At 33.9% G+C, this 24,019-nt stretch overlaps 1 protein-coding gene across 1 annotated transcript; it reads left to right on the top strand.

Annotated features, from left to right (window-relative positions):
- Positions 1–2,640: 2,640 nt before the first annotated feature.
- On the top strand, positions 2,641–19,387 carry LOC107962055 (uncharacterized). The gene is made up of 7 exons (XM_041115981.1): positions 2,641–3,255; positions 10,084–10,203; positions 10,311–10,352; positions 12,883–13,406; positions 13,489–13,511; positions 18,524–18,714; positions 18,787–19,387. Exons 1-7 carry the CDS (start codon positions 2,667–2,669, stop codon positions 19,212–19,214), a joined length of 1,917 nt encoding a protein of 638 aa, XP_040971915.1. The 5' UTR covers positions 2,641–2,666; the 3' UTR covers positions 19,215–19,387.
- Positions 19,388–24,019: the final 4,632 nt, after the last annotated feature.

The raw sequence follows: 24,019 nt of genomic DNA, 5'->3' as shown, positions 1-24,019 counted from the left end.
GAATTGTGTGAAAAATAAAGGAGGGGATTGAAAATTTGAGAGAATTAGAGAATTTGAGAGTGATTTGTGTGAAAAAATGAATTAGGGGGGCCATTTTATAGTTTTCTTTTACCGTTGGAAGCCAAAGGTCAAATTTTTGACCGTTGAACGGGCAAAAACGCTCCCCCGGGGAAGCGTTTTGCTGATGTGGACAATTAAGTCGCGCTGACGTAGACGCGATTTCGAGGAAAATGGCCTAGTCCGGTAAATAATTAAAAAGTCGGCCTATTTCCATAATTTTAGAAAAAAAAGGATTTTCCTTGTAAAATGCCCGAAAATTCAAACAGTTTTGTATTTTCAACCTATAATAAATTTGATTTTGATATAAATATATTAGAGATCCATATGCTAGGGTTATGAGCAATGAGTTATTCTCCAAATAAACAAATTAATTCAACCCTTTACTCAGAAAATTTTTAGATTTTTTTGAAATTTAAAAAAAAATGTATTAGTCGTATTTAATTATCTTTATTTGCTTATTTTGGAATGATATAAAAAATTAATTGCTTGATTTATTTTGAAAGACATAAATTTACTTTGAACCTTACATGGATTTTCTAGATATTTATACCTTTAATAATTTTTTTATTTGTTATAAGAAAAACAGAAGTATATATCTCTGTCATAATGTAATATATATTCTTTAATACAAAACTCATTTTTATTTATAATTTTTTCAAAATATATTTTTCAATACAATACCTATTTTTATTCATAATCTTTTTAACCCTTAAATTAAAAAAAAATCACGTTTAAGTATTTTCGTCTTAAAAAAATTAAAATCAAATAAAAATTCTAAAATTTAAAATAAAATTATTAAAAAAAAATAATATCTCTATTTCATGCCACGGTTATAGTAACTCTTACGCCACATTGTGGGCCTAAGCTTGGCTTGCAATTTGTTCACTTTATAATATGTTCACGAATTCTTCAACTTTTCTTTTTCGAGTAGTAAGATGCCTCTTGTATGTTTTAAAATTTTATTTTTAATGAATTATTATCCAAATAAGTACATATTTTAACCATAAAAAAATACAAATGTTTAATATTTATATTTTTGGTTTAATGACAAATTTAGTTTTTAAGATTTATATTTTTTGTCAATTTGACTTTTATTCTTTTTTTAACAAAAATACTGACTAAAATATTAATTTTTTTAACAAAAGTAATATGAAGTACACTGGCTATTTTTGATAGCATACCTATAACTACTTGTAGCTTCTCCTCAACCCTTATATAGGAGAATAATGCGTTTTAGCGCACTCAAACCCACATCCTCCTACACTGACAACAATGCTGATACCAATTAATCTAAGACTCAATCAACAACCATATTTAACTATTAAAAAATAATCATCATAAATTCAAAAATACAACACTATATATTCGAAATACAATTTAAAATATAAATAATTGTATACTCAATATAAATATCACAAAACATACCTTGAATGATAAATAAGTGTTAAAAATGTATTTCTAAATGCAAAAATTACAAATTATAGCTTTTGTGTATACTTTTATTTTAAAAAACAACAATTTAATATTACTTATAGCTCTAAAAATACCTTTTTTAGACTAAAGTTTACAACAATTATATATTCTAACCCTACTTTTTTTTCTTTTCATCTATGCCTTTCTAATTGTATTTAGTTATTAGTAGTTTACTTTATACTCTTAGTTTCTAATACTATAATTTGGTTGACTCAAGTCAAATGCACCAAAAAGATTATGATAATAAAATGAAAGTAGGATATGGGTATTTACTTCTAAAAACTACTTAGTAATAAAGGTATGCACCTTTTCAAAATATCTTATAATTATTTTTTAAAAAACCAACTACTCATTTATTCTTTTTAACTTATTAATTATTTTAAAATGAATTTTCATCCAAATATTTGGGGTTAATAAATTCTAGTATTTTAAAATTGAATATAAATAAAGTAACTTTATTACTAATAAAAAAATATAGGTCAAAATATACCTATAGTTCATTTATTTTTTTAAAATTAGGAATTTAGTTATTGTATTTGTATTTTTAAAAATTTAGTTCATTTACTTTTTCAGATTTCAGAATTTAGGTTTAACTGTTAATTTTATTTTTTGTAAAGTTTAGATTAATTACAATATCTTTTCTTAATTACATGGCTACAAGTGGTTTTTTTAAGTAAATATATTTGATTACAATTTGTGTTTTTAGAGATTTTTAATTATTATTATTAATTTACAATTTTAAGTTTTTATTTTTTTTTTATTTTTCCATATTTATTTTACAATTTATATTTAGGGTTTGTGGCTGCCCTCCAACAATATCATCTCAAAAGTTTAAACATTCCTTTACACCTATCAAATTTTGGGTATTCACAATTTTAAGTTATTGTGATAATTGAGCTTTTTTTTAAAAAAAAAAAACTATGATGTAATAAATGTGATATGAATAACGATGCGCCTAAGCTTGACTTTCAAATTTTTAGCTTTACAGTATGCTCACGTATTCTTCTAACTTTATTTCTTCCTTGTTTTCAGCTTTATCTAGTAATGAAGCAAAGTACAAACGCAACATTATATATTTCAGGTATTGTTTTCAAGTAATGTGAAGCTATAAGTTATATATCAAAGTTTCATCAATGGGAATGGAGAAAGAAGTAATTATCTCCAAATCCGAGATGAACAACAAATTCCATGATATGATAGTGGCTTACACCAAGCTTTTGGCAAACGACTTTCAGTGGTTGGAAGCGACTTACAAGCAAAACCATGAGGCCTTGTTCAACCCAATCACGGTTTGTGGAGATACTATGTTTCACGTTGCAGCTTACAGGGGCAGTGAAGCAATGCTTCAAACCCTAGTTGAGTTGGTGCCGCAAACAAAGAGGCGCGAGGTGCTGAAGATGAAGAACGTTTATGGGAACACTGTCCTCCATGAACTGGTCACCACTGCCCAAGCCGAAGCAGCTGATTTGTTAATGAAGGAGGTGTTGTTCTCTGACGGCTTGAATCATGAAGATTATATACGGGAGAGGGAAGAGATACTGGCGGATCGGAACAAGTTGGGGGAAACCCCATTGTTCAGAGCTGTGGAATATGGCAACATGTCGATGGTGAAGTACTTGGCTATACAGATTGAAGGAATGGGAGGAAATCTTCACAAGCATTACACTAGAGATCATGATGGACTCTCCATTCTTCATATTGCAGTGATTGGCCAACACTTTGGTAATCCATTATGCTCAAATTATTCTATTTACTTATTTCACATAATTTGGTCTCTAATTCATTCAAATAGATAACACTTTCATTACTCTGGTTGGTTTTTATTTTATTTTTAATCATTCCAGCATGTTCACATAAATTTCTTTGTGTTTTGACGAATATTTTCTTAAAAAAAATCCATGCCAAACTTATAGGTAACCATGTTAATTATTTATATTGACTAATTACTAAATTTGTTCAAGAACTAAACTACTTGCTCGAAATTTGAAATTATTTTGATTAAAACATTAAACTAAAGAATGAGTTTGAAAAAGAAAAAATAACATTTAAAATATTGAAAGAGCTTAGGCTTCTTCAATAGTTTGAGCCTAAGCTTGGTTTAACCCTATATTATGTAATTTATATCATATGAAAAATTAAATATATTATATTATAATTTAACATTAAACATATGTTAAATTTTTTACATTTAAAAATATTAAAAAAAGTGAAAAAAAAGTGTATAATTGTAATAAAATATATAAATATTAAATATTAAATATTACATAAAAATAAATGGACAAAGTTTGGAATAAACATTTACAAATATACGTAACATTGAACAAAACTTGAGATCTATATTTTAAGTAAGGCTGGCTTTGGGCAACCATATATAATATAATTATGCATGTATGAATTTAACTTGAATCCAATCGGTGAAAACTTCTATTAATAACATTATAAAGGTAAGGGTAAACTAAAAAAATAATTAGTTTTGTTTCCCTCAAATTAAATTTTAGTCACTTATGTTTGAAATGTTACGTTTTAGTCATTTACACTATCGTTTTGTCATGAAGTGGTCACTCTACCGTTAAGCTCTGTTACCTCCCTAACGACGGTCCTACATGGCAGTCCAAATGGGTTTTAAATGCCAACTTGGATGTCCTACGTGGCAGTCCAAATTAAATTTATTTAATTAAAAACCTATTTTCATCCCAACAACTGGACATCCAAGTTAGCATTTAAAACCCATTTGGACTACCGTTCGGGAGGTAACGGAGTTTAACGGTAAAGTGACCACTTCGTAACAAAACGATAACGTAAGTGACTAAAACGTAATATTTTAAACATAAGCGACTAAGATATAATCCGAGACAAATAAAAAGACTATTTTTATAGTTTACCCAAAAGTAAGTAATTAAATTATATTAAGTTAAAATATAATGATTAAATTTTAAAATTAAGTTAGCGTGGTATGTTTTGCATTTCAGATACTGCTGTTGCGCGGAAGCGTGTGAAAGAGTAAAATTATTGTACTAAAAAATCACACTAAGTTCAATTCCCAGGAAAGAGAGGTGGATCACGAGGATCACTTAAGTACCAAGTCTTTCCTAGCCAGAATATCCCTCTATCGTAATTTAATAGCACAATAAATCACTACAATCAAATTCACAAAATATGAACAATAAATAGTAAAGAACACCAGAATTTTAACGAGGTTCGGCAAATCTTGCCTACGTCCTCGGGCACTACCAAATATATTTCACTCCAAAAATACAAGTGAAACTTTACAAATAGGGAGAGAGAACAATTGCCTTAAGTAGAGAATGGCAAGTGTGGGGATGTTGAGAATGAGCAATGGTTGGCCTATTTATAGTTGAGATTCAAGGGCCACCTTGCAAAGTCACTATTCACTTAGGGACCAAAAATTGCTATTTTCCCATGCCCAACACTAAATAAAATATTTGGTGCCCATAACTTTGACCTTTCCAAAGTATGGGTAGGTATGGGAAAGGTATGGGCAAGGTATGGGGTATGGGTATATTCTAATAATCTCCACCTTGAAGATTTGATTAGGATAATCTTATCTTCACACAATTCTTTCTGCTTTTGACAACAATACTTGATAGTGCCTTCTTCAACTGTTAAACTTGCAGGATATTAATCAAGTTCAAACAATGTTCGAACTTGGTTGCTGTTACCACCTTGGTCATCATATCTGCGGGATTATCTGCAGTCTTGATCTTCTGAAGACAAATTTTCCCCTCTTCAATAATTTCCCGCACAAAATGGAATCGTACGTCGATATGTTTTGTACGTGCATGATAGACTTGATTCTTTGCTAAATGAATAGCACTTTGACTATCACAATACACGTTAATATGCTCCTGAACCAACCCCAAGGTTTTAGCCATACCTTGTAACCAAACAGCCTCCTTTACAGCCTCTGTTACAGCCATGTACTCGGCTTCTGTGGTTGACAATGCAACTGTAGACTGTAGTGTAGACTTCCAACTTATTGGTCCTCCAGCAAGTGTAAACACATAACCGGTGGTTGATCTTCGCTTGTCCAAATCACCGGCATAGTCAGAATCAACGTACCCAATAACACCTTTACCAAGTGTATTATCCTGCTTGAACAGTAATCCAACATCCACGGTCTTCTGAATATACCGTAGAATCCATTTCACAGCTTGCCAATGTCCTTTTCCAGGATTATGCATATACCTGCTCACTATACTAACTGCCTGTGAAATGTTGGGTCTTGTACACACCATTGCATACATCAAGCTACCCACTGCATTAGAATACGGAACTTGCAACATGTATTCTTGTTCCGTATTCGTCGAAGGAGATAGTTGTGCAGAAAGCTTGAAATGAGAAGCCAACGGGGTACTTACAGGTTTGGTCTGCTCGTTCATACCAAACTGCTGTAGTACTTTCTTCAAATACTGCTTCTGAGACAAGCTAACTCTGCCATGAGCTCTATCTCTACATATTTCCATGCCGAGAATCTTTTTAGCTTCTCCTAGATCTTTCATCTCAAACTCGAGATTGAGTTGAGTCTTCAATCTTTCAATCTCAACTTTGCTCTTAGATGCTATTAGCATATCATCAACATATAAGAGCAAGTATATGAAAGTTCCTTCTTGTAGCTTCTGAAAATACACGCAATGATCAAATTTACTTCTTGTGTACCTTTGCCCTTTCATGAACTGATCAAATCGCTTGTACCACTGCCTCGGAGATTGCTTCAATCCATAAAGCGACTTTGTCAGTTTGCAAATCCAATTTTCTTTTCCAGCAACCTTGAATCCATCTAGCTGAGTCATATAGATTTCCTCTTCCAAATCACCATGTAAAAACGCGGTCTTCACATCAAGCTGAACTAGTTCAAGATCATATTGCGCAACCAAGGCTAGCAAAATCCGAATAGACGAATGCTTCACAACTGGAGAAAACACTTCATTGTAGTCTATTCCTTCTTTCTGAGCGTAACCCTTTGCTACCAATCTAGCCTTGTATCGAATTTCATTTTTACCAGGAAATCCTTTCTTCTTTGCATATACCCATTTGCATCCAATTGCCTTCTTTCCTTTGGGCAGTCTCACCAACTCCCAAGTCCTATTTTTATGAAGAGACTGCATTTCTTCATTCATAGCTTGCTTCCACTTTACACCATCAGAGTTACTTATTGCTTCTGTATAAGTGGAAGGAACATCATCATCTGCAATTGGAAGTGCATAGGCCACCATATCGTCAAAGCGAGCAGGCTTACGAATCTCTCTTCTTGGCCTCCTATATGCAATTGAATCTTGTTGCTGTAGAAGTTCTTGGGTCGAAACTTCTTCATCATTTGTTCTTTCAATATTAGCTGGATCATCATTAACCTTTTCAAACTCCACCTGCTGCAAAGTACTACTGGTTTTGTCATCCTTTTGTGAATCCTCGTTCTTCATCATGGTTGATTCATCAAAAGTTACATCTCTACTGAAAACAATCTTCTTTGTATCAGGACACCAGAGACGGTATCCTTTTACACCACCAGTTATACCCATGAATAATGCTTTCTTTGCTCTTGGGTCTAACTTAGATTCTTTTACATGATAATATGCAGTGGAACCAAAAACATGTAAAGAATCATAATCAGTAGCAGGTTTACCAGTCCACATCTCCATAGGAGTTTTTCCATTTATTGCAGCTGATGGCAATCGGTTAATTAGATGGCACGCATATGTAACTGCCTCAGCCCAAAATTCCTTGCCCAATCCAGCATTGGACAACATACATCGAACTTTCTCCAGTATAGTCCGATTCATGCGTTCTGCCACCCCATTCTGCTGTGGTGTATCTCGAACAGTGAAGTGTCGCACAATGCCCTCATCTTGACATACTTGTAGAAATGGATCATTTTTGTACTCAGTACCATTATCTGATCGAAGTCGTTTGACCTTTCGACCTGTCTGAGTCTCCACCATCTTCTTCCACTTCAGAAATGCATTTAAAACTTCATTTTTTCTTTTCATTAGATACACCCATACTTTTCTTGAATAATCATCAAGAAAAGTGACAAAATAGTGCATACCTCCCAAAGAAGCCACTTTGGTAGGTCCCCACACATCACTGTGAACATAGTCCAGAATTCCTTTCGTATTGTGAATTGCTGAACCAAATTTTACCCTCGTCTGCTTGCCCAGAACACAATGTTCACAAAATTCCAATTTGCAAGAATTTGCACCTTTCAACAAGCCTTGCTTCGCCAAAGTCTGCAAAGCTTTTTCACCAGCATGTCCCAATCGCCTATGCCATAACCTGGTAGCTTCTGAATCTACATCTTTCGCAGAAGCTGTTGATGTTGATCCAATAACTGTACTTCCATTTAAATAGTACAAGTTATTTCTTCTAGTGCCTTTCATCACCGTCAATACCCCAGCTACTACCTTTAGTAATCCATCTCTCAAAGTGATTGTGAGCCCTTTAGATTCTAGGGCCCCTAATGAGATGAGATTTTTCTTCAAGCTGGGTACATAGCGAACATCTGTCAGAACTTGGATTGAGCTGTCATGGTTCTTCAATTTGATTGTACCTACACCCATTGTCTTACAGGCACTATCATTGCCCATAAAAACAACTCCACCTTCTAGTTCTTCAAGACTAGAAAACCAGTCCTTATTAGGACACATATGGTAAGTACATTCCGAATCCAATATCCACTCATCCGTTTGACATGCCATTGCCATGCCAACCAAGCTAAAGTCTGACTCCTCATCATGCTCCGCTACACATGCATTAGAAATAGACTTGCCCTTTTGTAACTTAGGACAATTCTTTTTCCAATGCCCTTTCTCACGACAAAAGGCACATTCATCTTTGGCGGGTCTCCCTTTGGACTTACCCCTTCTACCAGGTTTGCTGCTGTGTGAACGACCTCTTACTGTTAAGACTTCTGCGGTTGTATCTCTGTGATCTCTTTTATCTTTCTTTCGAGTCTCAGATCTATACAACGCACTACAGACTGCATCAAATGTGATCGTGTCCTTCCCATGAAGCAATGTGGTGGTAAGATGATCATATTCATCAGGAAGGGAATTCAACAATAATAATGCCTTGTCTTCATCTTCAAATTTCTCATCCAAATTTAGCAAGTTTGCTAAAATTTTATTGAATGAGTTCACATGGTCATTCATCGACATACCGGGTGCATACGTGAATCGATAAAGTTTCTTTTTCATATAAAGCCTATTTTCAAGACTTTTCGTTAGAAACTTTTCTTCCAATGTATCCCACAGCTTCTTCGCTGATGTCTCCCTCATGACGGAGTACTTCTGCTCTTTGGCCAAACATAGGCGGATTGTACCACACGCCTGTCTATTGATCTTGGCCCACTCCTTGTCATCCATCTTGTCAGGTTTTTCTTCAAGGGCTATATCCAGCTCTTGCTGACATAAGACATCCAGGATCTCACACTGCCACATACCAAAATTATTGGTACCGTCAAATTTCTCTACTTCAAATTTTGCATTTGTCACAGTAGTCCTTGCTGATGACGATGCTGCTGCCATTTTTCTCCTCAATCCCAACTACTGTATACGTGAACAGTACCGTATACGTGAATAGTGCTGTATACGTGAATAGTACCGTAAACGGTCGTATTCCCCAAGTACGAACCTGGCTCTGATACCAATTGTTGCGCGGAAGCGTGTGAAAGAGTAAAATTATTGTACTAAAAAATCACACTAAGTTCAATTCCCAGGAAAGAGAGGTGGATCACGAGGATCACTTAAGTACCAAGTCTTTCCTAGCCAGAATATCCCTCTATCGTAATTTAATAGCACAATAAATCACTACAATCAAATTCACAAAATATGAACAATAAATAGTAAAGAACACCAGAATTTTAACGAGGTTCGGCAAATCTTGCCTACGTCCTCGGGCACTACCAAATATATTTCACTCCAAAAATACAAGTGAAACTTTACAAATAGGGAGAGAGAACAATTGCCTTAAGTAGAGAATGGCAAGTGTGGGGATGTTGAGAATGAGCAATGGTTGGCCTATTTATAGTTGAGATTCAAGGGCCACCTTGCAAAGTCACTATTCACTTAGGGACCAAAAATTGCTATTTTCCCATGCCCAACACTAAATAAAATATTTGGTGCCTATAACTTTGACCTTTCCAAAGTATGGGTAGGTATGGGAAAGGTATGGGCAAGGTATGGGGTATGGGTATATTCTAATAACTGCTAATTGGCTGGTGGAACGATACCCACAACTTGCAACTTACAAAGATAATAATGGGAAGATGACCCTTCATCTGCTTGCTAGCATGACGACTTCTTTTAAGAGTAGTTCTTTTCTCTCTGGATTATTCGAGGAGTTCATCTATTATTGTACGTCTTTTTACTTATTAGCAAATCACATCCATTAAACCAAGCACTAAGAGACTTGCATTAAAATCTTCAACTTCGATATTTGGCTATCCTATAATATCATGGAAGAATGATTGTGGGTCTATTCCTTTGATCAAAGGGACATTTAATTATTCAGTTTAGTGGAATTGTTTGTTTAAAGGCCTTCCGGGTGAAGCATGTAATGGCGATGAGAGCGATAAGCTTCCAATAGCTCTGCACAACAAAGATTTGGAGCAGGGTGAGCCAAGTAAAGCTCCCAATCAACCAGGCCACTCTAAAGGTAATTTTTGGGCAATGGAATTCATTCTTTTTGAATCAAGGACTATTTTTTTACCTATTCACAAAGAATTCTCAATTAATTTATAAAAACAATCTATTACCTTGTAGGTTTTAAGTGGTATTACAGTGTTCTGCAATGCCTTAAATCAGGTTAGAAATGATCATTCTCTAAACCAATATACTAGTTTTTAATATTACATGCATTGCACATGATTTTATGTGATCTATTTAAAAAAAGTACTATATGATCACTAATGTTATCGATTTATTAAGCTATAATTATACAATTATTAACTCCCATTAAACATGTAATGACAACATAATGTGATACATTAATTTCATCATTAATGATGATATTGACGTGCTATATCAACTTGCCATTACACCTTTAATGAGAGTTAGAGAATGAATGACCATAACGTAATAAATTGATAACATCATTGACCATATTGCATTTTTTAAAGTTCGGTGACCAATTTTTTAACTCACCTTATAATATAATATGAAAACTTATTTATTTGTACAACTTATATATATTTAATGTAAAGTCACATATCATATAAATAATTAAAGTTGAATTAATATTTAAAAGATTATATATTGTTACTTTATCAAGTTAATATAAAAATATGGTTTTGGAGATAATTTAATTCAATTAAATTTTAACTCTTTTAAATATAGAAAAATACAATAATCTAACATAAAATTTAAAAATTTAAACTAACAAATAAATTTGGAGATAAAGTAATTCAGTATACTTTAAATTTTTATTTATTATCAATTAAATTTGTTTAGAAAAAGTTAACAAACAATTATAACATTGGAGATAAATAAATAAATTAATCTGAATTTTAACTTTTTTCAAAATTAAAAATAAATCTAATCAATTCTGTGATAAATTTAGAACTTTTAGTTATAAACAAATTCATTTAATCATAATTTTAAAAAATTAATTATGATGATTCTAAAATTCTTAATTTTTATATATTAATGATATAATGCTACGTAAACAATTTTTAAAGATGTAAAAACATTATTAAACATATTTTGGAGTAATTATTACGACCATATAAACCATGCTCCCATCCAATTATATAATACAATATAATATTATTTTTACATGTTATTGATGACTAAAAAATTAAAAAAAATTCTGTTATCTCCAACCTTCAGCCATTCCGCATCAAACTGTAGAGAATCATCAAAGTTTGTTTTTTCTTTTCGTCATTTTCATTTATATATCTTAAAAGTATGGGAAGAAGTAGAAACTATAACCATCATGATTAAGATCCAAAATATTGATCTTTCGTCCAAATAAAACATTCTACTTTCTCTTCATCTTCACTTATTATTGTTCTATTCCATTTCAAAATGATTACCCTTGCTTCGATTTCCCCTTTGATATAAAGGATTGGAGAATGGAAATTCGAGATATTAGGTAAATTCCGAAAATTAATGATTTGGTTTAGGGTTAATAGGGGTTTGATTTGAGGTTTAGGTTTATGAAATAACCGAGGATTTTAGATTTGATAATTTACATAAATCAGAGATTAGGGATTTCAAAAATTTGGGATTTGACTTCAACATAGGCAAATAACATAATGAGATTTTTTTTCTCAATTTCGATCACAAATTGAAAAAGATTTTCCATCGAAATTTCATTTTAATAGAAAAGATTGTAAGAATACTAAAAGGGTGCATGGATGAAACTTTTTTTTTTCTCATTTTCTTCATTTTTGTTGTCTAGAGATGAGAATGGTTGAAGGAGAAAACAAAAATTTTGATTTTTTTTTCAATTTCTTAGTCATAAAATGACATGTAAAAATAATCTTACATGGCATTATATAATTGAATGAGACCATTGCTTATGTGGTGGGAAAGGTCCACTTAATAAATTTTATTTTTTATAATTTTTTGTCACATGTGACGCAGTGGTTATGACATGGGTGACTTTAACTGAAAAAAATTAAGGCAGTTAACTTTAACAATTGACTGTTAAAGTTTACTATCAAAGAGCCTTTTGATGCATTTTAGCAATTGAGTGAAAAAAAATGGGCCTACTTATTTTTTTTTTGAAAATATTTAAGGACATTTTTTTTATGTATTTTGAAAGTTTAAATATCCAATTGAATAAAAACAAAAAAGAATAAAGATTTAATTACTTCTTTTTAAAAAAAATAATAACTTTTTTACGCACTTAGACCTTTAAAATTAAATCATTAAAATTCTACTTTTATTTGTAATTTTCTTATGTCTTTGAAATCACCATAAGCTTGATAAATATATTCTTCAATCTTTAAAACCAAAACACCATCCTGAAATTTTCTCATATTTTTTAAAACCATTGACTATTGATAATGGATTGATAACATTCAAAATTTTAAAGTAAAAATATTACGAAATTGTAAGAAGAAGATAATGTTTTTATGTTGTCTGGTATCTATAAATTATTCTCTTTTAAAAATCATTAAATTTTTTTAATTATTATATTGGATTATATACATATATTTATAAAATATAAAGTTACTTATCACAAAAATAAATGAAATTTAACATTTAAGACTACACTAATTCTCCCCTAAAATTTTACTTTGACAAATTTAAATGATAGTATTTTATATGTAAAAAATTGTGATTTAATGAATTAAAAGAAAATGAGACATTCGAAAAATATTTAAAGGATGGAAAAAGATTGACCGGGTGTGGGGGCAAAAGCAACTGCACACATCCGCTATTAAATTGGCCCGGCATCTTGTGCGAACCGATACGTCTTGGTTCCAGCCTCACCAATCGGAAGAGGATGATACAATTTGCTTGGAAAGAAATGATGATAAAGAAGAAGAAAAGGTAAAGAAAATTGCAGCTGCCAAAAAGGAGAAGTCATCGGAACCGGATACGCCATTGTTTATTGCGGCGACCACAGGGATCGTTGAGATAGCGAATGAGATACTCGACAAGTACCCTCAAGCAATTGAGCACATCAACAAAAGCGGACAGAACATATTACATGTCGCCACTTTATATCGTACATACAAAGTGTATGATCTGGTTGTTAAGAAAAAGGAAAAGAAGAACAGGTTGGTTCGAGGGATCGATAACAATGGCTGCACCATATTGCACCATGCTGCTGACACCGTATATTATCGTGGTGGAACCAAACCTACCCCTGCTCTCAAATTGCAACAGGAGTTGGAATGGTTTGAGGTAATTAACTTATCTTTTTTTTTTTATATATGTACTGGAATGATGAGTGATTACTGTTTGGTTGTGATGTTGGTGTTTGCAGACAGTGAAAAATGAAATACCGGGGCATTGTTGGAAACGTGATGGGCCGAAAATTTACTTTTTATTACACACTTAATATATTACAATACGAAGATTACAAATATTTTCTCAATGACTAGATAGTCTAGCTGCTGCTAGATTTTAACTCACTCAAGGTTTGCTAACCTTCTCACTCTCACTCACGTTGCTTCTCTTATTTCTTTTTTCTTCTCATTTTTCTTCATTACAACACAAGTTCAAGCCTCTATTTATAGGCTGATAAAGTGACAACAAATGTGGCTATTAATCCACTTAATTTCCAGCCACAAAACATCTCAATAATGGAGCACTTTGTATGTCTAAAATTTCAGCACTTTGCATGGCACAAAATTGCTCCACGTCTCATGTTTCTAGATTATGCTTGGAGTGGGTTTGATTTCTAACACTCCCCCTCAAACCCAACTTTCATACCGAGTTTCTCCTTGAATTTGTTCAATGTCTCCACTTTCAACGGCTTTGTGAAAATATCTACCAGTTGATCTTCTGTCCTGCAATGGACCAACTCCACGTTTTTGTTTTTCACTTGCTCTCGGATAAAATGATACTTCGTATCGATGTGCTTGCTTCGGCTGTGCGACACCGGATTCTTGGCAAGTGATATAGCGGATTTGTTGTCAACGTAGATGGTAATTGGACCTTCATTTGAAACACCTATTTCTCCCAAAATATTCTTCAACCACATTGCTTGGCATGTACAAGTTGCTGCGGCCATATACTCTGCTTCACATGTTGAGAGAGCAATTGTTTGTTGCTTCTTTGACGACCATGAAAAAACTGCGGAACTGATGTGGAATGCATATCCGGAAGTGCTTTTCCGATCATCCAAGTCTCCCCCATAATCGCTATCTGAGTAGCCAACTAATTTTGAATCTTGTGAGTGGGTATAGAATAAACCATGGTTCATCGTACCTTTGATATATCTCAAAATTCTTTTTGCGGCAATTAAGTGGTCTTGCTTCGGCTTCTCCATGAATCTGCTCACCAATCCTACTGCATATGTAATATCTGGTCGTGTGATTGTCAAATACCTTAAACTTCCAACGAGACTTTTAAACAACGTCGGATTTATCGACTCCCTTGTCGAATCAACACTTAGCTTCATCCCTGGATCAGCTGGCGTGACTACTGGCTTGCAATCCTTCATTTTGAACTTGTTCAAAATCTGCTCCGCATACTTCTTTTGAGAGACAAAAATTCCATCTTGCATTTGTTTCACCTCGACTCCAAGAAAGTATGACATCTCACCGATATCTGTCATTTCAAATTCTTTAGTCATAGCTTTCTTGAAATCATCAGACATACCTGGATTGTTTCCGGTGAAAATCATGTCATCCACATATAGGCATACGATCATGATATCTCCACATCCATTCTTCTTTGTGTACAGGGTGTGCTCGTGCGGGCTTTTGATGAATCCATTTCTTCGGAAGTACTCGTCGATCCTTGTGTTCCATGCTCTTGGGGCTTGCTTCAATCCATACAAAGCTTTCTTCAATCGGTAGACTTTGTCCTCCTTTCCTTGTATGCTATATCCAGGTGGTTGTTCTATGTAGACTTCCTCCTCCAAGTAGCCATTCAGGAATGCAGACTTGACGTCCATCTGATAGATTTTCCATTTGTATTGTGCTGCGACCGCTATGAGAAGCCTAATTGTGTCTATTCTTGCGACTGGAGCAAATATTTCATCATAGTCCACTCCTTGTCTTTGCTTGTAGCCTTTGGCGACTAGTCTTGCCTTGTATTTCTCTACTTTTCCTTCTTTGTTGGTCTTCGTCTTGTACACCCACTTGACACCAATCGGGCTATGTCCTTCTGGCAGACTTGTTAGCTCCCACGTGTCATTCCTTCTTATTGCAGCAATCTCCTCGTCCATGGCCTTCTTCCATTTATTGTCTTCAATTGCTTCTTCGTATGTCACTGGATCACATTCTGTCATTAGACAGAATAGTGAATAATCGAACTGCGTCTCTACAGGTTCCGTAGAATTGTAGATGTCGTTGAGACTCCGTGTTCTTGTGGGTGCTTCATCTGAGCTGCTGCTTCCGCTGCTGCTGGTTGGTGACGAAGAGGCTGTTGTACCAGGACTTTGATCATCGCCTTGTTCTTCTTGGTTGATGACATCATTGTCGTCTTCGTTGAAAAATAATCCTTCCACTTTCTTTTCTTCTTCACTCCATCTCCAGTAATCCGCTTCATCGAACTCGACATCTCTTGAGATAATCAATTTCTTAGTAAGAGGATTATAAAGTCTGTAGGCCTTACTTCTTTTGTCATAGCCTATAAAGATACACTTCTCTCCTCTATCGTCAAGCTTTTTCCTCTGTTGCTCAGGAACGTGTGCATATGCAATGCATCCAAAAATTTTGAGGTGTCCAACTCTTGGCTTGTGACCGCTCCATGCTTCTTCTGGTGTCTTGTGTCTTACACTTTTTGTTGGACATTGATTCAACAGATAAACTGCGCATTCAACGGCTTCAGCCCAGAAAGTTCTCGGAAGGTGTTTACCTTTTATCATGCTTCTTGCCATATCCAGAATTGTCCGATTCTTCCTTTCTGCAACTCCGTTTTGTTGTGGAGTGCGTCTGGCTGTTAACTGATGAATGATTCCATGATCCTTGCAGAAACTTTCATAAAGCTTTGCAGTATACTCGCCTCCTCTATCGGATCTGAGTATCTTCAAATATCGACCACTCTGTTTTTCCACCATTGCTTTGAACTCCTTGAATTTTTCTAGGGCTTCCGATTTTGCTTTGAGAAAATAAACCCAACATTTTCTGCTATAATCATCAATAAAAGTTAGGTAGTACCTGTTTCCACCGAGTGATTCAATGTCGTACGGACCAGATATGTCGGTGTGTACAATTTCCAATGGTCTTCTAGCTCTTCGAGATTTTCCTACTTCAAATTTCTGCCTATGCTGCTTTCCTTTGACACAGGCTTCACACAGTTGATCTGGATGATTAATACTTGGTAATCCATTCACCATATTTGTCTTCGACAACAGCTTCAAGCCAGAAAATCCGAGATGTCCGTACCTTAAGTGCCACAACCATGATTCATTCTTCAGATCCGTCTTCATGCATTTTACTTCTCCAGACTCGATGTCGAGGGTGAAAAGACGATTTCGCGTCATATCAACTCGAACAACTAATTCTCCACTTTTGTTCCTGATGGCGAGTGAGCGGTCTTTCATATGAACTTCATATCCTTTTTCTAGGAGTTGACCAAGACTGATCAGGTTACTCTTCAAAGCTGGTACGTAGTAAACGTCTGAGATGTACTTCTTCTCTCCATTCCTTTGTGTTATAACAACCTTGCCATTTCCTTTGATTTCTGCATGTGAGTTGTCTCCAAAAGTTATTTTTCCATGAACTGTTTCATCTAATTCTGTGAACAGCTCCTTTCTTCCACACATGTGGTTGCTTGCACCGTTGTCGAGATACCACACACTTCTCTTGCGATCTTCATTTTCTCCGTAAGTGAGAAAGACACTTGATTCCACTTTTTCGTTGCCTTCTGCTGCGACTGCTACATGGTTTCTTTCATCCACTTTGTGTGTTGATCTGCACTCGTAACTGAAATGTCCATACTTGTTACAGTTGTAGCATTGTACCTGAGATTTATTTTCTTGAAATCTGCCTCGGCCACGACCTCTAGATCCACGTCCACGGTTGGATGTTTGATAATCTTTATTTTCTTGATATCTCCCATATGATTGATTTCCACGTCCTCGTGATCCTCTTCCTCCTCTGTTTCCACCACGGTAGCCTCCACGGTATCCTCTGCGGTTTCCTCTTCCTTGGTTAAAGTTATTACTTGTTTCTCCGTCGTCGACGGACAACTTGCTATGCAAGGCTTGATCAAGATTTTCACTATCTTCATTTAGCTTCATCTTTTGCTCATGGGCTTGCAGAGAACCCACAAGTTCTTCGAGCGACATCTTTGACAAATCTTTTGATTCTTCGATGGCAACGACTACATACTCGAATTTGCGTGTGAGTGACCGTAGAATTTTCTCCATCACTCTTACCTCGTCAAGAGTTTCTCCATTTCGTTTCATTTCATTTACCACCGATTTTACACGATTGGCATAGTCATCGATATTTTCGGAGCTCTTCATTTTTAACATTTCAAATTCAGCTCTAAGTGACTGAAGGCGTACCTTTTTAGCTTTTTCTACACCTTGAAATGATTTTTGCAAAATCTCCCATGCATTCTTCGCGTTCTTCACATCTGATATTTTCTCGAAGGTTGATTCATCCATACCTTGAAAGATAACTATTCAAGGCCTTTTGATCCTTCTTTCATGCTTCTCGTAACGCCTTCTTAGCGTCATTTGATAAAGCTGCTTCTGTAGCGGCATCTCCGGGCTCGATGTATCCTTTTTCAACGATCTCCCAACAATCTTGCGAACCGAGCAAAGCCTTCATTCGAATGCTCCAATTTCCATAATTTGTCTTCGTCAATTGTGGAACTTGTAGCTGAATTACGTCGCCCATATCGACTTGTTAGATGAACACCAAAGGTACTCCGAACTGGACACGAACCGGGCACGAACCGAACTCCGAACCAAGCTCCGAACCGTAGCTCTGATGCCACTTGTTGGAAACGTGATGGGCCGAAAATTTACTTTTTATTACACACTTAATATATTACAATACGAAGATTACAAATATTTTCTCAATGACTAGATAGTCTAGCTGCTGCTAGATTTTAACTCACTCAAGGTTTGCTAACCTTCTCACTCTCACTCACGTTGCTTCTCTTATTTCTTTTTTCTTCTCATTTTTCTTCATTACAACACAAGTTCAAGCCTCTATTTATAGGCTGATAAAGTGACAACAAATGTGGCTATTAATCCACTTAATTTCCAGCCACAAAACATCTCAATAATGGAGCACTTTGTATGGCTAAAATTTCAGCACTTTGCATGGCACAAAATTGCTCCACGTCTCATGTTTCTAGATTATGCTTGGAGTGGGTTTGATTTCTAACAGGCATTTCACCCTGCACCGCAATAAGAACAATATGACAGCAGATCAGTTGTTCAACGACAGGCACAATGACAAACTTCAAGATGCACAAGAGTGGGTGAAGAACACTTCTGAGTCATGCTCGACGGTCGCTGTTCTTGTGGCTGGTGTTGTGTTCGCAGCTGCATACTCGGCTCCAGGAGGTTTCCATGACAGTAAGTAGTTGTCAAAATAAATACAAATTAAGAAACTCCCAATGGTTTTGATCATCAATGGGTTGGGTGTAGGTGGGCAACCGATTCTACTGGAAAGGCCACTGTATTCGTTTTTCACGGTGATGGATGTGGCAGGGCTTGCAAGCTCGTTGACGTCGGTGGTGATATTCCTGTCGATCCTGACATCTTCGCTGGAGTACAAGGATTTTGAGAACACCATCCCTCGGAATCTGTCACTGGGCTTCACGTTTCTGTTCTTCTCAGTGACAACAACGATGCTAACATTCACGGCGACGATACTTCTGCTAGTTCATTTGGAGAAAAAATGGACAGCAAGTTTAACATATGCGGCAGCGTTCCTTCCAATCTGCATATTCGCGTTGTTTCAGTTCCCACTATATTACCAGTACTTCATTGTTGCTGTGAAGGGCATTTTTAATTTCATAAGGAAGAATATGCCTGGCAACTGGGAGTTTCTACATATTAAAGGTGATTTTTGATTCTGAATTAATAGCCAACCACCTTCACTTGAATTCCGTCGCTTGAAGCCCATCGATTGAATTTTTATTTTATTTTATCTTGTTAGCTTTCTTCACAAGGCATTCTTGTCCCAGAAAAATGTAATAAAAATATTTATTTAAAAATTTATATAAAAGTAATTAAAATTTTAATTAAAATGCTAAAATTGAAGTTTTAAATTCATTATATCTCAAATTTAAATTTCATCCTATGATTAGGGTTCAAATAAGGAGAAATTATTAGGTGGACCTTTCCCACCACATAAGCAATGGTCCTATCCAATTATATAATGTCGTGTAGATTACTTTTACATGTCATTTAATGACTAAGAAATTAAAAATAAATTCAAAATTTTTGTTTTCTCCTTCAACCATTCTCACCTTTGGACAACAAAAATGAAGAAAATGAGAAAAAAAGAGAGTTAAAAGAACCCTTGTTTTTAATAATATGTAACGAAAAGAAAGTTTCATCCATGCACCTTTTAGTATTCTTACAATCGTTTTCATTAAAAATGAAATTTTGATGGAAATTTTTTTTTAATTTGTGATCGAAATTGAGAAAGAAACAAAATCCCATTATGTTAATTTGCTTATGTTCAAGCCAAATTTCAAATTTTCGAAATCCCTAATCCTTAATTTATGGAAATTACCAACTCTAAAATCTTTGGTTATTTTATAACCCTAAGCCTAAAATCAAACCCCTGTAACCCTAAACCAAATCCTTAATTTTCGTAGTTTGCCTAATATCTCAAATTTTCATTCTCCAATCCTTTATATTAAAGGGGAAATCGAAGCAAGGGGAATCATTTTGAAATGGAATAGGACAATGATAAGTGAAGGTGAAGGGAAAGTAGAATGTTTTATTTGGACGATAGATCAGTATTTTGGATTTTAATCATGGTGGTTATAGTTTTTGCTTCTTCCCATGCTTTAAAATCTATAAATAAAAATAAAGAAAAAAGAAAGAAAAAACAAACTTTGATGATTCTCTACAGTTTGATGCAGAATGGTTGAAGGTGGGAGATAGCAGAAATTTTTTAATTTTTTAGTCATCAATAACATGTAAAAATAATCTTACATGGCATTATATAATTGGATGGGACCATTGCTTATATGGTGGGAAAGGTTCACCTAATAGTTTATCTTAAATAAGGAAACTTTTAAATTTTAAATTTGAGCATGACATTTGTCACCAATAATAGATTGACACATTGATGATTTACCATATCATAATGTTTACAATTGAAATTCATAATGAGATGTGTGTGGTCAGCTACTTATTTTATGGTGGTTAATAGGTAGGCTCGTGGGCATGTGGTGTCGACTTGAGGGCTTCGACAGGGCGACCCATTAAGTCCTATTTTGTTCTTTTTTCGCAGTGAAAGCCTCTTTTCCTTACTTCGTATGGTGACTAAAGAAGGTTTGGTGACAGGGACAAAGGTGTCGAAAGTTGGTCTGATGGTTTCTCACTTACTTTTTACAGATGATAGTAACTATGAGATACCTATTTCGTACTTTATGGAATATGCATATCCTGGAAAAACCAAAATTACACTTTGGAAATTTCTACATAATTATGTTGCCACTTATTCCAATTTGTAATTGCGGCGTTTACGTACAGACTCGATATGTCCTCGATGTGGAGCAGCAACTGAGACTTCTTTGCATGCCAGCTGCGATTGTCCTTTAGTGGCTTGTGTCTGGAAGGAGTTGGGATTCCATTGGCCACATGATCCGGTTGGTGCCTCCATGTTTACGTGGGTTTGAAATTTGTTCCCTACCATTACTCTAAAACAACAACAGTTATTCGTTATTACTGTTTGGGCCCCATGGTTCTCTAGAAATATGCTAATCCATAACGGTAAAAGGCAATCAATAGCAGAAATTGTTACCTTCATCTAGGGTTATGCCCAATAGTTGGATTGAATTTTTAGTCCTCCAAAACTTTAGGCGATACCTCGGATAAGGGTGTGGATGCTATCGGTAGAACCCTTTGTATGTGTTAATTTTGATGCTAGTTTTTTTAAGAGGTTGGTGTGGCGAGTGTTGGGGTTATCATTCAAGATAGTCGCGGGTTGTTGGGGGTGGCCTATTTTTGGAAACCGCCCGTCTCACCTCCATTTGTGGTAAAGATTTGGGCTTGTCTTGAACTGCTATGGTTTACGAAGGAGAGTGGTTTTTGGAGGGTTGACTTCGAAGGTAATTCATTGCTTGTAATTACAAAGATGAAATCCATTGTCACTGATAGATCTGGCATTAACATGTTAATTTGGAAAACCAATTTGTTAGTCTCCAAATTTCAAGCATATCATTCCAAGCATATTCATTGCCTTGGGAACAGAGCCCCTCACCTTATGGAAAAGGAAGGCTTTCATTAGTAGTGTAAATCTTGGTAGGTTGAGGGCGATTCTGTCACCATCTATGATGTAGTGCATGTAGAGTCATTGCCTGTTGGATGAGTGATTTCTCCACAATAATGATGGTTAAGGGGATTGGTACTTCAAACTTGGGCTTGGTAACAGTGTGACTGGGAGCCAAGGTTGGTGTTTCGTTGGTTGTGTTTCTCGATTCGGGCGGGTCGTCGCTAGAAACATGGATCTCTATCTAGTCTACTTCTGAGATAGATGGCAGGGTTTATCTCTTACTCTAGAGCTAGGTGTTTCAACAGTTTCCTTGATTTACGAGGATAAGGCTCAACAGAGGTGGCTAGGTTTCTTTCGTTTTTTACTTTTGTTGTGGGTAGGAGGTAGTAGCTATTATCTTTTTCTTGTTTAGGTTTTTTTTTGTTTTTTTTTTACTGGTAGTCTTCTGTCTATGTCTTTGTATGATACATCGTGGTTTTCATTAATAAACAATCTCACCTTTTATTCAAAAAAAGAAAAAGAAATTTAGACACTATTAAGTAAGTTTCAAATCACGATTTATACATTTTAATTGAATATATCGATTTCAATACAAATAATACAAATATGAATTTAATTTTTTTTACTAATTAAAATTCCTTTCTTTTTACTTATTTAGACATATAGATTTAATGACCAATTTTTTAAAAAATAATAGGGTCATATATCTTTTTAATAAATTCATTTAGTTTTATATATTTAAAATTCATTTATAGTGATTCAGTGTACTTCAAATTTAGACTCCGTTTGTTTCACTGAAAATGACTTCCGGAAAATGATTTTTGGAAGATAATTTACTTTTCTGAAAAAGCTAATATTTTCTGGTGTTTGGATGAATCTGTGTAAAATATTTTCTATTGTTTGGTAGATTTCCTAAAAATATTTCATAAAAGTTGTTTTCAATGAAACAAACATACATTTGAGATTTTCTTATTTTTTCATTGTTTAATTGAATTTATTTTTATCTATAAATTTATATTTTGCATTATTTTTTCATATATTAAAAATATTATGTTAAAATCAGATTCATTACAATATCATTTTTTACTTACATGACTACTAAGTGAGTATTTTTTATTTAAAAATGTGACATCAACAAAATTAACAAAAAAAAAATTAATAATGTCAACAATTGGACTTAATTTTCAAATTTAAAAAGTAAAGGGACTAAATTTGTGAAAATAAAAGTACAAAGGCTAAATTACAAATATGTGAAGTGTACATAGACTTATGATATATTTTAACCTTTATACTACGAAACATTTATTATTAATATATTTATAATTGTAATAAATATTTATTATTAAAATATTAATATTGAATATTTTCAATAATATGTGAATAATATTATTTAAAATTATTATTTTTAAAATTTATTATTAAAATAAAATTGAACTATTAAATAATTTATTAAAATAATAAATTATATTTATTATATTAATAATTTATTATATGACTAAATATAAATAATTAAATATGTATGTTTAATAATATTGAAAAATATAATATTTTAAATATTTTTAAAAATAAAATAAAATTTATTTTCAATATGATAATATTAAGCTTGATTTAAGTTAATTTTTATAAAAAAATAAAATTATCTATAGATGAGCTCTTTTCCAAAAAATGACTTACGCTTTTCAAAATGGTAAGTTATTTTATAGGAAAAAGGGCTTATGTTATCTTGACCTGTAAGTTATTTTCCGTTGATCAAACTATTTCTGTGAAACAAACACAGGAAAATGCATAAAACATTTTCCATAAAACATTTTACACGTAAACAAACGAACCCTTAGTGAAATTTTAAAATATTTTACTTAAACCCATATTTGTAATATTTAAGTTATAGTAATTCATTCAAAAAATTGGAAAGAAATGATAATGTGTGTAATTACGAAAATTATTTTATTTTTAACATTAATCTCATTATAGGTTCTTATCATATCTACTCTTTTTTATAAACTACCCACAACCTATTCCCAACTCTTAAATAGGATGATAATGCGCTTCGGCACACTTGAACCTTTGTCCTCCTACACTGGCAACGATGCCGATTCCAATTGAGCTAAGACTCAACCGGAAACTATTTTATTTGTCTTTTAAGTCCTTATGATTTTGATAAATACAAAAATATTTTATAAATTATTATACTTTTGCAATTAAAAATGGAAGCATTATCATAATTAGAATGTACAACAGATTTTTCCCTAATGAAGTTTTTTTTTGAATTAAGAACTGATGTTTCATTCAATGAAAAACACTGATAAATTTCCCCACCACCCAGCCAACTTTACACCTGTCACTATGTTGGATCTGGTACCCTAAGTGTAGTATTTTCGTCTAAGTACACTTGTAAAATTTCAAACAGATTGGTTAACAAAATTA

Source organism: Gossypium hirsutum, chromosome A06, assembly GCF_007990345.1.
Source record: "Gossypium hirsutum isolate 1008001.06 chromosome A06, Gossypium_hirsutum_v2.1, whole genome shotgun sequence".
Lineage (NCBI taxonomy): Eukaryota > Viridiplantae > Streptophyta > Magnoliopsida > Malvales > Malvaceae > Gossypium > Gossypium hirsutum.
This window is presented reverse-complemented; position numbering and strand designations above follow the sequence as displayed.

Coding starts and splice junctions, on each gene's coding strand:
- LOC107962055 (XM_041115981.1), top strand. CDS start 2,667: ATGGGAATGGAGAAAGAAGTAATTATCTCCAAATCCGAGATGAACAAC. Junction 10,204..10,310: donor TCAACCAGGCCACTCTAAAG/GTAATTTTTGGG, acceptor ATTACCTTGTAG/GTTTTAAGTGGTATTACAGT. Junction 13,512..18,523: donor GTGAAAAATGAAATACCGGG/GCATTGTTGGAA, acceptor GATTTCTAACAG/GCATTTCACCCTGCACCGCA.